This window comes from Ananas comosus, linkage group 1 (genome assembly GCF_001540865.1).
Source record: "Ananas comosus cultivar F153 linkage group 1, ASM154086v1, whole genome shotgun sequence".
Classification (NCBI taxonomy): domain Eukaryota; kingdom Viridiplantae; phylum Streptophyta; class Magnoliopsida; order Poales; family Bromeliaceae; genus Ananas; species Ananas comosus.
The window spans coordinates 2,589,477-2,605,022 of record NC_033621.1 but is presented as its reverse complement, the minus strand read 5'-3'; the positions used below and the strand labels follow the sequence as shown (position 1 = coordinate 2,605,022).

The following is a 15,546-nucleotide window of genomic DNA, read 5'->3' as shown; positions in this document are numbered from 1 at the left end:
CAGTTGTTTGTTTTTAAATTGAATTATTCATTTTTTCTAGAGCAAAAATACCGTGGAGAGAATTTCAATAAAAAAAAGATGTTCAAAAGAAATATCACTTTTCAAATAATAATTTTGGAGGGAGTTCTAACGAAACCAAACAAGCAGCTATTTTCTTGAATTTGAATCAAAAAATTTTAAAAATTTAAAATTTTAAAAATTGGGTGCTCCAAATTCGTATTTTTCTTAATGGGCTGGATTTGAAATAACATTCGACTCCTAAAAAAGTGGGTGGACTTTTAAGGCCCAAGCCCATGTTTCGCATGTATACGCATACGGAATGTGCTATACACCATCCAACTAGATCAGCCGTCGAATATTGGGCATCAGGATTGATGAACGGTGGATCGCTTACGACCGCTTACGATCGCTTTACGAGGATGGTCCTGTACCTTTCGGAGGATAAGGTGTCACATGGCCCCCCCAATAACAAAGTGCCACGTGGATCAGATGATCACGACCGTTCATTAGTTGCTTGGGTGCGAATCCGAAAGATCTAACCTATCAGACGGTCCAAATTTCTTCGTAAAGAATCGAATATTTCGTACCTGTCCCGTTCCCGCACTCTCCACTCTCTCCCTCTCTCTCTCTCTCTCTCTCATCGTCTCCTCAAACCCTAACCCTCTCAAACCCTACTCTTTGAGATCGCCTCGTCTCCGCGAGCTCCGACCATGGCGGCGCTGAGCTGCTCCGCCGCGTTCGTCTCCGGGGACCCGGCCCCGTCGTCGCTCGCACGCCGCGCGCTCCTCTCCCGCGGTGCGGCGCCGCCGAGGACGGTGGCGCTGCGCGCGGCGGTGACTCCGAACGCCGCCGCAGCGCAGGAGGCGGCGGCGGAGGGGAAGCGGCGGCCGAGGGGGATCACGAAGCCCCGGCCGATCTCGCCCGAGCTCCAGGCGTTGCTGGGCGTGGAGGAGATCCCGAGAACTCAGGCGCTCAAGCTGATATGGGCTTACATCAAAGAGAACAATCTCCAGGTGCGCCCTTTTTGTTGATCCTGCTAGGGTTTGTGACATCTTATTTTTTGTTTCCTTTAGTCCTGTATAGTTTTTACTGTTTCTTGTGTTAGTATTTTAATGGGATAGTAGTTGTTGGAATTGTGTTAGGAGTATTGGTTTCACCCTAGCTGAAATTGGGAGCGGTGTGATGCTATATCGTGTAATTTTTGTTGGCAGGGAGTATCAGAATGTAATTTTTAAGTCATAAAAAGTGCTATTGATTGATTATAGATGCTCATAAAAAACCATCTTTTTACTGCCTTAGATAACTTCGACGATGTGAATGTGAGTACTTAGGACCTTCCTTTAGGCACAATTGAAAGGTACTACTTCTGGTAATTTCTATTGTGGATTGAAGGTGGACGGTTATATTGTTGTTATACACTTTTGGTCGAGAAAACTTCATACAAAGAGTGGAATGGAACCAAGGAAATAACGGGAAGCGTTAGATGTGACTCGAAATTAATAATCGACTCAAGTTCGGGTTTTTCGACTCGCCGACAGTTTCGCGGTGCGACCAAAATTAAAAAAATAAAATTGTGAAGGAAAAATGAATGTCTGTGGTGGATAGCAGAGGGATCGGATCCGAAACCTGTTATGAGTTTTCTTTTCGTTTTTGCCCTAGAGGCATGAGATCGTGGTTGGTTGTAATCTGCTGAACATTGTAATTCCCTTTTTCGTTTGATAGTGAAGTTCTCTCCTTCCTCGCCCGTGGTTTTTCCCTGCAAAGGGTTTTCCACGTAAATCCGTGTTCTCTTTATTTTCTACTTGTGGTTTTGATTGTTTCATGTTCGCCATTTTGTTTCCGTTTTGTGTGTTTGTCGTAATAGGAAGGAGTTCCTTTAGCTATAAAATTGTTGTAAAAAATGATGAACTCAAGAATGAGAAACACCATTTGTTCTAGTAATTTTCCGGTTGAGGAATTGCTGAATAAATAATATGTAATACCAAATTTGATAATTCAAAGATGCATGCACATTGCGTCATACATTTGACAAATTATATTAGGCAGATGGAATTTCTCGGGGAGTAGAGTCTTGGCAAGTAAAATCTAAAATGACTGCAGATATTAGTCACAAAAGCCTTAAATTGGGTTTATAGTTGAATACTTTGCTTTACTTTTTAGCTAGAACAGAGTGCAAAATGTGTAATATCAGATTTCAGCCAATTTCAGCAAATTGCACATGCAAATTATGTCTAGGTTAAGTCTAACTGAGCCTCATTTAGTTTCAAGAGCTGCAAATTGTTTATTGCTGCTAATTTCTGCTCGGTTTCGACAAATTTGGAATTTGTCCAGGCCAAACAACTATTAGTTCTACCTGAATCCATAGTGCAAGCTTGTTTCATTGAAGAAGACCCACCTGCTTTGCTCAGAACATTCGGTTTTAGCTGAAATTTAAATTTTTATGAAAGAAACAAGGAGAAATGTTGATCTTATGATGATTGAGGAATGAGGCATGTGAATGGTCTTTATGGTGTTTGGAATCCAACAATTGATACTTCCTAAATAATTTATTGATATTTATTGCCATCATATACCATAGTTGTGCCTAATGAGTACCATATGGAATGAAACATACGGATCTTTTAATCTGTAGAACCTGGAAACTGTTGTTTTGGGTGTTTGTGGAATTGAAAAACAATCACAAAGTGGAAACATATAAGTTAGATGCATTTATAGTCTGTCCATAATTTCTGTTAGAGTATATGTAGTACTGTTGTATAGATACAATGTACGAGTATCTATCTGATTCAAAATATGAAAGAGTGACAAATATATATACTATATATATTATATAGTATGCACTTCTTTTAAGGTGAATAATCGACATAATTAAAAAAACGTGAAAGCAAAAAACATCAAATAACTTGAGGGCCAATTTTGGTATGAACCAGTAATTTGATGATTAGTAAGCTGACGTTTATGATAGGCTCTTCACATATACCTGTGCACAATGCCACGAATACTCCTGATAAAAATCTAATTCTAATTTTCAAAATTTGAGATATGGAAGATTTTTCATCCTCACTTTGAGAACTGCTACTGGAGCTAAACATTGAATTGTCGATATAGTAAATTGTCTGCACTTCTGCCTTTCATTTTCTTTGGGTATATGATGCTAATTTTGGGAATTTATCGAATCTGAATCTCATTGTTTTTTAGGCACTGACAATTGGTGTGCGAGTGTTCAAGCTTATCCTTCTTATGATACCTTTTCTTTTTTCTCTATCTTCATATTCTCTTGTGGAATTTTGCTGTGTTTGAATTGAGGTTGTCTTTCTGTTCTTCTAAATTCTTAGATAATTGAATTAGCTTGCATTAACTGTTTTATCTTTTCTTAATTCCTTGTCTTCTTTCTCTCTTTATAAACAGGATCCAGAAAACAGGAGGATAATAGTCTGTGATGAGAAGTTGAAGAACATATTTGGAGGGAAAGAACGTGTTGGGTTTCTTGAAATCTCAGGATTGCTCAATCCACATTTCAGAAAATGATAAATTTTGTACCAAGTGTAAACCATGACTTCAAAGAATGGCTTAGATGTTGCCTTGTATCTGCTACAGAAGCTAAGGTACTAATGCAGATGCTTTTTGAGCTGTTAGTTGTCTCCAAATTTCACCTTCTTTTCTTTCACTTTCATATATGCACTTCGGTGGATAGAGTTTTTTTTTTATCTTTCTTGGATGTGTATGCCTTATTCTGTTTTGTAATTCAATGACTTCGACTTCTGTAATGCATTTCGGGGGAAAATATATAAAAAAAGGTTTCTTCCTTTTTTAACATACCATCCTCTCATGTTTGGTGGTACAAGCTAGTTTGTCAGATCATTTCTTCATTGTTCTGTGTCACTTTCTACTATGCCATCCAGTCTGTTGTGTGAACAGTTGAACATTTGGTATCCAAGATTTTGGTCTCCCTCTCTTTACATCCTGCACACGTGCATGTTTTTGTGCTTTCAAAATCAATGCGTATCAGATTTCTCTGAATTTCCACCTCAGCAAAGCAGTTTTGAACATGCATTGTTCTTGGAAAGTAAGAAGGCCAACCAACACTGTAAGTGATTCAGTAATAGAAGTAGTACATTGGGCTTGTAAAGGATTTATCCTTATAAGCCAAAATAATCAGCCTAATGAAAAAAATAAGGCTAATCAGCCTAACGAAAAAAATAAGGCTAAGTGATATGTGAAACATGTACAGTAGGAAATTTTTACATGAACGCAAGTATGGATTCTAAATTGGAGTTTCTCTTTTTGAGATTGGACACTCTTTTTTTTAACTTTTCACTGCGAATTGTAAGTTCTAGAACTTCTGTTTGCCCAATAATATACTGCTTTCGGAAGGGAAAATTGAATGGTCATAGTACGTCTGCTGTCTGTTTTATGTTTTAGTCAATTTCAGAGGTGGGCTCTTCCTGTCGGATTTCATAATGTTATGCATGGCATCTGCTGATTCAATTGCCCATCATAATTTCGATCTCAGAAACATCTTATCATCTTTCACTTTTTCCACGCGGAGAGAATCTTAACGGAACCTTTGACTGCCATTATGATCTCTAATCTATGTTGTCCTAGCAACTGCAGTGGTAGAAATCTTCTTGCAATGCCAAGCAATACTGAGCATATTCATTTTTGTGATCTTATGTCCACAATTGCATGGATGTTTTCTTTTGTAATGCGACTTAAAACTAAGCTCGATTACAACCTGTGAACAAAAATTTTGAATAAGTTACAAAACACAAGAATTATTCAGGTAAAAAATGTTCGTTGTCCCTTCTTATCAGGAGAAAATCTATTCATTTGTTTTGTTAACTACAATTTGGATCTTTTTGAGTATGACGTAAGTGTCGATGAGGGTGTAGTTAAGACTTCCATTATCTTGTTTTCAGGAAAGGTCCTTTGGGGCACTCTCTGCGATGTCCCAATAAGTTTATATTGAATGAGAAAGAGAGAGCATGTGAGTGTAGAAAGACCAAGCATACTAGTATTAATAGCTTGAGTTTAAGCATTTTAGGTCGATAGTTTTTAATTATCAAGTTGCTAGTATTCATGAACTGAATTATTATAATATGATTATGATGTGTGGTGTTTGGTCCGGACAAGTTATTATTAGCACTGATGTGCTGGGTCATTACACTCTCGAACTTCCCATCTTGATACATCTCTTCGGTGTAGAATTCATGTTTTTTTTGTAAAAAAAAATCTTAAGGTGGGAGGTGAGATTTCTTCTTGATTATGGCCCCTTAGGTTTTTCAGTTTTCTGCCTTATTTGAGGAACCCTGGTTTGTTCGATATTTTTCACTTCGAGTGATGTAGTGTGATTGAAAAGAGAATATGCCACTCCAATCTTTGACATGGAGAGTTTTTCTCTGGGGCCTTTTACATGGCTTTTTCCCCTCATACCACAAGGAGTTTTCCCTGTAACTAGTCCCTTTCTGAGTGCCCAGAGTCTTTTGCATTGTCCCTTGGAAACTCCTCAATCAACTTCACATCTCTAACATAATCATATGCTTTCTTGGTCCCACTAAGTGATGGTCTAATCCAAACCCCAACATATTCAAGCCCTAAAGATAGTATAAGACCATATGCCCTCAATCTGATAAACCAAGCTTGTAGGTTAAAGCAATAGCAATGTGGCATGGGGGGAACACATCCTTACTGACATCTGAATTTTCTTTTAAGGCCCTGAAATTATTCGATGTTTTCGGAGAATAATGAATAATTTCATCAAGATAGTGAAGATCACTTAAAATTATAACTTGTGGTGTGGGCACAGGAGGAAAGACATTGTCTGATTCTGAAAAGTGAGTTGTTTGCCAAGTGCTATGACATCAACATGACCTGGATCTTCTCCTTTTTTTAAAAAAAAATATGCAAAGTTTGTTGCACAATATTAGCATTTATGCTTCCTTTTGGAGACAATTTGATAAAGAGGCTGATTCTTAATTCTAAGTGTCCCCCCTATGTAATCATTTGAAGACTATTCGATCTATCACACATTTAGGAGAACTCTGTGCAGTGGTCAAGTAAATTGCAAGGAGTCGTAGTGCGAAATTGGAATTGGATTGGAGTTTTAGTAAGAGAAGGAACATTACTAAGAAGAGGAATGATTGGAGTTTTAGTAAGAGGAGGAACATTACTAAGAAGAGGAATGAATGTCTCTACCAATTACGCTAACAGTCTGAAAGATAGAAATATAGTTGTTTGATTCAACTAACTGCATTATGACTTAAAATGAGAAGGAATATTAATAGAGAGATGCAACACATTACAGAGATGGTAGCATTAGAGAATACCAAAACTTAGCCTTCACCCTAAAGACTATTATTGCAAAGCCAGTTTCCCAAGATACTCAAAAATAGCTACAGATCAGAGATTTTGCCCTTTAGATTCCATCACATGTTCTTGTCTATTATTCAAGGAGAGGTATTTTAGCATCATAATGTCTTTACTCACTACTTGGTAGATCAAGTGATGGGGGGAGAGAGAGACAGTTAAGAGATTGAAGGGAAATGAAGCATGTCAATACATTTCATTGGTTAAGAATTAGATTAAGAGTTGATCATTAACCGACAAAAAGGGAGATAATGCATGCGAATTTAACCCATTAAATAAACGAGGTATGAAATCGAACCGAATACTTAAGACAAATTAAGCAACTTATGACTGACCACATCAAGTTGCCTTATAGATTAATCCGCTGGAAAACAGTGTTGGAGAAATCAGAATTTCTCAACTAAAGGAAATTGGCAAGAAAACTTGTATACTCACTGTTCATGAAGTGGTTTCCTCAAGTCAAACTCTGATGGGCTCTTCAGTCATCTTTGTTTATGACAACATCTATTATAACAATAAAAAGATTCCCTGCTGTCTAAGTTTTTGCCACTAGGCTTGTGGCATTAGGGATCTTTTTTTATTTATTTTTTGAACAGAATAGTATTATAGATGTACACTTTTACTACACAATCAACAAGAGGAAGCTTTTTAAAGATCAAAGTTATGAGTATAAAGCCTTGTGAAGTAATTCCAAAGCTGCTTGACATCATGGTGTCTGTCCTATCCTCATGCTTTGGCTGCATCAAACAAAAGTTGGATTACAAAGAGTAATCAGGTGCATATTTTGATCAAGTGGATCTAATACTACTTTTTCTTTTTTGTAAAGTTTGTTGCTTCAAGTATTATTTGCCATATATCAGGCATGGTAAAGTAAAAAAGGAATTGTTTTCACAGATAGGTAGCTAAGTGTATCTCTTTTATCATGGTAAAATGTGCAAGCCATAGGAAGAAAAGTTACAAACTTACTATAGTTGTACCGACCGTCCCTAGAGCAAGTGGCAAAGGGTTTGGTGGTTGGTACCCGAAATCCAAGTTCGCATCCTAGTTGATTTACATTTCCAGCTAAATTTACTTCTAAATAAAATAAACGAAGCGGGTAGCGTGCTACCTATATCTCAAAAAAAAATTTACTATAGTTGTGAATAGAATGGAAAGCGATAGCCTCTTATTTAAGCCTAGAATCACAATATTCATTTACAAGGGATTTGAATCTATTGAAACTCTTTTGTTTAAAAAAAAAACTTTTTTTGAGTTGTCTGTAGACCGTTTATTCATTACGATCGTCCGACCCTTCGCAATAAGAAGTGACAATCTCCTTATTATGATGATCTAATTTTCTTTCTGATCTTGATCGAGCGCCCCACGTTAGAATTATAGAAAAGCAGAACTATTTTTTTATTAGAATAAATGTTAAACCTTTTTTTCTAAACTCAACTTAAAATTATTTCTTCGCTCTCTCTTATTGAACTACTTTTCTATATAAATTTAGTCCACTAACTGGAAATAAAGGGGAAAGTATTCTTATCATTATTATAGTAAGAAATAATGAAAATATATGATTCTTCTAATTCTGAGTAAGCATCTTATACAGTACGAGTTTCTGAGATTAGAATGGTGATTAGTTATGAAAACAAAACTAAAACATCATTAAAAGCATTTTTGGAAATCAATTCCAACATCTTTAGAATCAAAGAATGAAGAAAAAAAAAAGGCACAGCTAATCCATTCAATTAGTCCACCCCTTCCCAGGATCACACCTCTCATCAGATAAAATTTCCTTCCACAAATAAGCACCACCCAATAATCAACAAGGTTTGACTCCACCATCAAAGAGTGGAAGCTTCCTAGCCTCACAAATTGTGCACACTACCACATCAAACATGGAAGAACAGTATCAAAGACCAAATTCACCTACCAGTAGGTGTGTACTAATTTTACTAGAAAAAGCTTTTAGCAAATGATGAATAAGGTGAAAACCACATGGAGACCCATTTTAAAGTTTAAATCCACTCCCTCAACTGTGTTAGCCGTAATGATATTTTCCACATTCACTTTTCCCAAGGCTATGCAGGTGCATGGGAGGGGTCCCTCTTTGGGTCAGTAAAGGTAAATTAAGGCCTGTCACAGATGCCACCATCCCCCAATGCAATGCATTGCATTGCATCACCCTCTCTCTCTCTCTCTCTCTCTCTCTCTCTCTCTCTCTCTCTCTCTACTTGAGGGGTTGAGAGATGTGGACCCCTTTTCCTGTGTACAAGCCATGAGATGCTGTCACCCAGTAGGAACAAGTATCACATCTGACAGAGAGAGAGAGAGAGAGAGAGAGAGAGAGAGAGAGAGAGAGAGAGGAATTGGTTTGAGATTCCCCAAAAAGTGCTTATTAAGGATAACTATTAAAAGAAGGATTAAGGATCTGTTCGGTTTCCAGCAGGAATAAGCTCCAGTAGAGGGGTTAGAAAGTTTTTAGAGCAGCTCTGCGTTAATTTTGTTTTTTTTTTTTTTTTTTTTTTTTTTGTATTTTGCCGTGAAAAGAATTTTGTGAAAACTATCCTAGTTCAACATTTTTTTTTTAATAGCTCTATTATGATATTACTTTTTCAGTTAATACTGCACCCTATAGAGTAGAGCTCAAACGAACGCTAACCAAAGCATCAGACTTATTTTGGCTAAATATCATTTTACTGCTGCTTAAAATTAAAGAAAATGGCTTAATTTATGATCCAACTTCTAAAACAATTTCTCCGTTATTAAAAATATAATATTCTGCATTAAACAATAAACAAAATGTGAAAATTCCCCCAAATAAAAATAAAAAGAACACTTTAAGAGATAGCAGAATATCAGTGTATGAAAATTTCTGCTGCTTGCATCAGCAGGATCCGCCTACTAGGAGGCATTTTGGTTAAGTGCCCGTTTGTTTTGGTGTAAGTGGAGTGATGGAACTCAAGTTCCATCACTTCTGTTATTTATTTTGATGTAAGTGAAAAGTATAATATAACTCAAGTTACGTTAGAGCTCCACTTCACCTACTCTCGACTTCCTCCTCTAAAGTGCCGAACTCGACTTTCACTATACTCAACCTTCTCTAAAAAATTTATTAAACAGTAAAACTTAAAGTCTACTTCCTTTATAATAGGTTAGAATTATCTTTAAATAATAATAAAAAAAATAATTATATAATAGATTAAATTTTATAGTGGTAAATTTATTACTATATTTAGGAGATAATGAGATCCACTTACATCAAAATAAACAACGAAACTCAAAAAACTAATTTTACCAGTATCAAGTTACATCAAAACAAACAACAGAAGTGATTGAATTTAACTTTCAGGCGGTACGAGTTATGTCAAAACAAACAATAAAAAAATAATCACACTTCAGGAAAACTCAAACACCACTACACTTGACTTACGTTGAATCTACAAATACGTCAATCCAAACGCTTCCTAAAATGCCATAGTAGTTGTTTGGTCAGCTCCACAACAAACATCTTTACAGAAGCAGATTAAAAATTTTGGATAAATTTAATTTTCAACTATCAAAACAACGAAAATAAATATTTACGGTTGAGATCCGCTCTCCACCTGCGGAGGAAAAAACATGCCCTTGACAACAGCACCAATTGCTTGAAACCAAAGCAACCATACTTACTCCAAATATACACTTCAAAACCATAATACACGGAAAAGTGATCAAACGAGATAAATGTGAGCGTTCAATAACTGATAGTAACTCCCACAAGACAACAATCCCAGGTCTCAGAAACGCCCTCCCCCCCCTCCCACATTGGGTCACAATCAAAATGTGACACCCCCTCAGCAATTACTTGACACTCAAACATTCCAAATTTACCACCTCACAACTCCCTACATTCATTCTCACAAAGTTTATAGCAACAGCGGAAATTACAAACTACCTTAAAAACCTTACAAGAGAGAGAAAGAAAGAGAGATAAACATAGCAACTAAAATCGACGAGTTGGTGAAAGATATTTCTCAACCACCAACACGGAGAATTAATAAGAGTAAAAAAAAGAGCGAAACTCAAAATTAATTCATTAGCTCCTAATACATAATAATCTAAAAGTAATTCATACTTGAGAAAAAAGAGTCAGTTGAAAGTAGTAAGTATGAACAAGTTAGTTAGAAGGGTTTGATCGAACAGGGGGGGGGTTATTACTTATTAGACTTCGACACGCCAGACGATCTTGTCGTGGGCGTGGGAGAGGCCCGGGACGTTGAAGGCGACCTCGTCGATGGTCCAGGCCTCCTCCATGCGGGTCTTCGTGTGGGACATGGCCGTCTCGCCGAAGCGGAAGAGGGTCACGGCGGAGCGGCCCGAGTGGGCGATCATGACGCCCTCCACGGGGCGGTAATCGGCCAGGGACGAGTTGATGGTGGTCTCCCAGTAGACGGCGTCGCCGCCCGAGTGGGATTGGATGCGGGTCAGGTGCGAGTCCTCCACGTGCGCCAGCAGCCCCGTGCGCTGGCTGAAGTACCCGAACAGCACGTGCCGGATGATCTCCGCGGGGCCCTCGCTCCGCGCCTTCAGCGTCTGCGCGTCCGCCGACAGCTTCAGGATGAAGCACTCCTCCCCGCCCACGCGCTTCTCCCCGATGCACCGCGCCCCCGCGAACATGCCCGCCGTCGTCAGCGGGTCCAGCCCCTGCGGGCGTCCAAATTCAAGCGAGAATTCTAATTAGTAGCGACGCCCGTGATCTCTTCTTTTTATTATTATTATTATTATTATTATTATTATTATTATAGGTGTTTAATTTGTCCTCGGCACAGCACCTTACGTGGTGACATATGCAAGTGCGCGGGACGATCGCGTACCGCGGCACTTAAATTTGAATCTGAATTGTTTGTCCTGTTTGGCGAGTTGATCAATTTGGCTAGTGAATGAATGAATGAATGATGGGTTACAATTAGTTAGTTAGTTAGTTAGTTAGTTAGTTAGTTACCTGGAGGGCGCGGCGGAGGGGGCGGGGAGGGCCCTTGGCGGCGTGGGCGCCGAGCCAGGGGGTGTGGCGCCAGACGAGGCGGCCGTTGGAGCCGGCGTGGACCTTGCTGCCGCCGACGGCGAGCTCCACGTACCACATGTCGGGGGACATCGTCCAGAGCACGAAGCCGCCGCATTCGGAGGAGGAAGAAGATGACGAGGACGAGGACGAGGAAGAAGACGAGGAGGAGGAGGCGCCGCGGTTCTTGATGAGCTTCGTGGCGGTCTCGAATTCGGATGCCACCATCCGCACCTTCCCCATCGCGTACGCGTTCCGGATCGAGCGCTGCAGCTTCAAGCCCCCCGACGCCGCCGTGTACTGCTGCACTATGTACTGCGCCGACGACGTCTCCTGCGCGTCGCAGATCACAAAGGTTAGGTCGAGAGTGGTCGATCGGAAGGAGAAGAAGCTAGCGGAAGAGGAGATGAGATTATACTATTATTATTATTATTATTTTAAAGGGTTTTGCTTACAATGGGGGTGCCCTTGATGCTGAGGTGGGGGAGGGGGTCGGCGGAGCTAACGTGGACGGGGGCGAGCGGGGCGCCCATCACGCCGAGGAGGAGGCGGAGGTCGGAGCGGCGGCGCGAGGCGGCGCCGACGCCGCCGCCGCCGCCCCCCGCTGCGGCGATGGACGGCGCCCGGGAGAGCTGGCCCCGGACCCAGTTCCCCCACCCATCCCTCCTCCGGCTCTCCCCGCCGCCGCCGCCGCGCCGGAGCTCGTCGGCGGCGCCGTCTGGGTCCGGCCCCTCCATGAGCGGCGCGAGCGCCTCGCCGAGCGGCCGCAGGCTCCCCGACCGCGCGATGAGCGGCTCCGCCCCCGGCGCCGACGCCGACGCCTTGCTCCGCCGCCGCGGCAGGAGGAGCAGCGCCTTCGCCGTCGCCGCAGCGTCCGCCGCGCCGCCGCTGTGCGACGCGCCCCGCGCCGGGCTCTTCGCGCGGGAGCGCGTCGGGGAGAGCCCCCGCACCAGCTCCGAGAAGAACCCCTGCTTCTTCTCCATGCGCAAACCCAAAAAGAGCTCTCTCCCCACAACAAAAAAGCAAAAGAGTTGTGGACTGCGTGGGAAATATAAAAAAAAAAGAAGAGGAGAGGAGGAGGAGGAGGAGGTGGTGGAGCAGAGTGACTCGTTCGTCCTCAACAGATAGAAGGAGACAAAAAGAGCTTACCGGAGAAGCTCATGGACTAGTGTGAGAAAAATGCAGCTCAAAAAAGTGCTTTAATACCCCAGAAAAAAAAAAAAAAAAAAAAAAAAAAAAAAAAAAAAAAAAAAAAAAAAAAAAAAAAAAAACAGCGAGAGAAGAGAAGAGGAATAATAGCTAGACTAAGATCAGGTAAAATGTAGTATGGGGGACTTGATTTTGTAATTTATGAATTTTTAACTGTGTATGAAGAGAAATGTGAGAGAGAGAGAGAGAGAGAGAGAGAGAGAGAGAGAGAGAGTAAAAGGGAAAGGGAATGAGAGGAGTGTTGGGAGAGGAGGAGGAGGGGTGGTGCGGGGAGTGAGAACATAACAGAAGAGAACGAAAGAAAAAGCAGGGAATGAAACGGTTTAGAGAGAGAGAGAGAGAGAAGAGAGAGAGGCGAATGGGAGTTGTGGGATAAAATAAAAAGAATTAACGCCAAAGCTGGTGTTATTATTACTACTAAAATAAAAACGTGAGGAGAAATTATTTGCTTGGACCAGATGTATCCATACCACACTGCTCTTATATATATATATATATATATATATATTCAAAAATATTCTCCCCATCAACAACGGATATGTGCCATTTTTATAAAAAAACGTATTATGTACAAATTAATTTCTTTTTCTAGTCTACAAGTTGTCCAGGGCATGATGATTTATACGGTTCATAAAACAAAAGGTATCATATTCAATTTTAAGCATTTTATGAATGATGACGTAATGTACAGTGCACCGGGTGCATGCAATGATTTCTAAAGGTGAGAGATGATGGAAACAGTGAACATACGACAAGCTTCTCTCTCGGAGATCTCTTTTCCTTTTCATTATTTTTTTTTTAAATTAAAAAGGAGGTAAAAAAAAAAAAGAGAGAGAGAGAGAGAGAGTTACAGCACCTCTGGTTGGGTGTTACCAACCTGACGCTCGGATACAACATGGCGGCATTTGGGCCGTACGATCCATGCCCTGATGAATCAGAGAGCATTAAATGAGCGGTGATAGTTCCCTTACGCTCACCTATTCGGTAACCGTAATCCAAGCTCGGGAGCATGCGGGCCACGTGGCGCGGCGCGAGTGGGCGCGTCAACTAACGGCGCCGTTAAGGGCAGGCGCCGTTTCGGCGCCTTTTGACCGAGCGGACCGGGGGTAACGGCGACATGACGGCGGAGACGGTGGGCGCGCGGGACGCGGCACGTGACTGGTGGGTGGTTCCTGTCACTTAAAACCAATTAATTAATTAATTAATTAATTAATTCTCAGTTATCATTAATTCTTTAATAAGACAAAGCTTAATTAAGGAGTTTGCTAATTATAAACCTACTAATGAGAGAGGCTTCATCTTTTGCCATAATGCCCCTCATGTAACGCTTTAAAGTGCGTGTGTAAGCTAGGTGACGACACATCAATATAATAATAAATATAAGAGTAATATTAGGAAAGATTTGTAGCAGCATTTTTCGTAAATTAATCAATTTTAAAGTTATTTGGGAGCAGATATTAAGGTTGGTGATTAGAATGCCTTGCTATCTTTGGTTAAATTTGAAGCTTGTAACCAACGTCCCCAGTGTAGGTATCCGAGGTCTCAATTTTGAAATCTAACTATTTTATATTTCCAACTAAGTTCAAATCTAAAATAAAAGAAGCAAAAAAAAAAAAAGGGTAAAATCTTCTTTGTAATAAATATTTCATGTAAGATTTATATCTAACCAATTTTATTAAGCAATGTAAAAGAGTATTAACGATTAATTTAATCAAGTGTAATATAGCGATAATAAATTTAAATTGTGTAAGAAAATTATTTTTTGTACTTTTCAACATGGTTAAAAAGTGGTCGATCTTGGATAAAACTTCAGTACGTTCGAGGAGCTCTCCAACGATATCTTATTGAGAAGGTTCCAATCCATTGTCACCTGCAAGTTTTATTTCCATCTAAAAATTGGTTGTGTTTTTTAATACTACAATTTTAAAAAATAAAAGTCCTAAAAGAAAAAATTATAATCTTTGAATTGAAACAAAACAGACACGTGACAACAAATTGTGGGTTCCTCAACAAGGTTTCATTCGGGAGCTCTCCACCCAAGTTTTTCCTGTTGACCTGATGTCATTCTTCTTATTGGATTGCGAACCGAACTTATAAAGATGTTGACCAAGTCAAGTATGCCTTCATGATAAGGATCGATTCTCAGATTGATACTCAAGTGCGCCACGATCAAGCAATTCAGTTGAGCATGAATCGTGCTCAACCAGATTCTACCTCAATACAATAAGCCAAACTGAGATTTAGGATTTGACTCGGCTGGAAGAGCCAAATTGATTATATAAAAAGCTGAAAAGTTACAGGGATTAAATTACTCCTAGCTATTGAACTACTCCTAGAAAAGCTCATAACTATCGGAAAGGAAAGGTTACACAGTATTCTTCTCCTAGAAGATTAAAAAAAAATACTAGAATTAGAAATGGTCATCTTATTCACAGAGAAGTAAGACCCTTATTACAAGCGTCTTGATACTATTTATAGTACCGTTGTCAAACTGCAGTTACTAAGCAATTCACATCATGGGGAACACTGCAGTCACATCTTTATTGGTTGCGAGAATTATTCCTAAGTTCTTTACTCACATTTTCATCCATTCCCGCCTAGGGGTTTTCCGTTTCCAAGTGCTTTTTCAGGGGCTTTCGGTGTATCACGTGTCATTTTTTAAATTTGTCTATGTTAGTCCATTTCGTGTATGAAGCTGTCTACCAACTAGTGCTTTTTTTTGCACCAACAATATTAGACAGAATTTATCACCAAAAAAAAAACCTTTTCTTTTATGAGAAGTTTTTCCCATTGACCTGATGCGATTCTTAAATAGAATTTATCACACAGAGAAAAAATTTTCTTTTATGGGTCTATTCATCTATAGTTCTGTTTAAGTTTCAGATGTAGTTATCTACAACAAAGTGGCTAACAAATAGAAATTTAAAGTCTTTAATTTCAAGTATAGC

The 15,546-nt window shown here is 39.8% G+C and overlaps 2 protein-coding genes across 2 annotated transcripts; one reads left to right on the top strand and one right to left on the bottom strand.

The window, feature by feature from the left end:
• LOC109728721 (upstream activation factor subunit spp27-like) lies at positions 571 to 3,816 on the top strand. The gene is made up of 2 exons (XM_020259261.1): positions 571 to 1,013; positions 3,409 to 3,816. The coding sequence occupies exons 1-2, from the start codon at positions 711 to 713 to the stop codon at positions 3,526 to 3,528; spliced, it is 423 nt and encodes a 140-aa protein (XP_020114850.1). The 5' UTR covers positions 571 to 710; the 3' UTR covers positions 3,529 to 3,816.
• Positions 10,049 to 13,155, bottom strand: LOC109707598. The gene is made up of 3 exons (XM_020229004.1): positions 11,845 to 13,155; positions 11,333 to 11,722; positions 10,049 to 11,034 (listed from the first exon to the last, which is right to left on the bottom strand). Exons 1-3 carry the CDS (start codon positions 12,370 to 12,372, stop codon positions 10,552 to 10,554), a joined length of 1,401 nt encoding a protein of 466 aa, XP_020084593.1. The 5' UTR covers positions 12,373 to 13,155; the 3' UTR covers positions 10,049 to 10,551.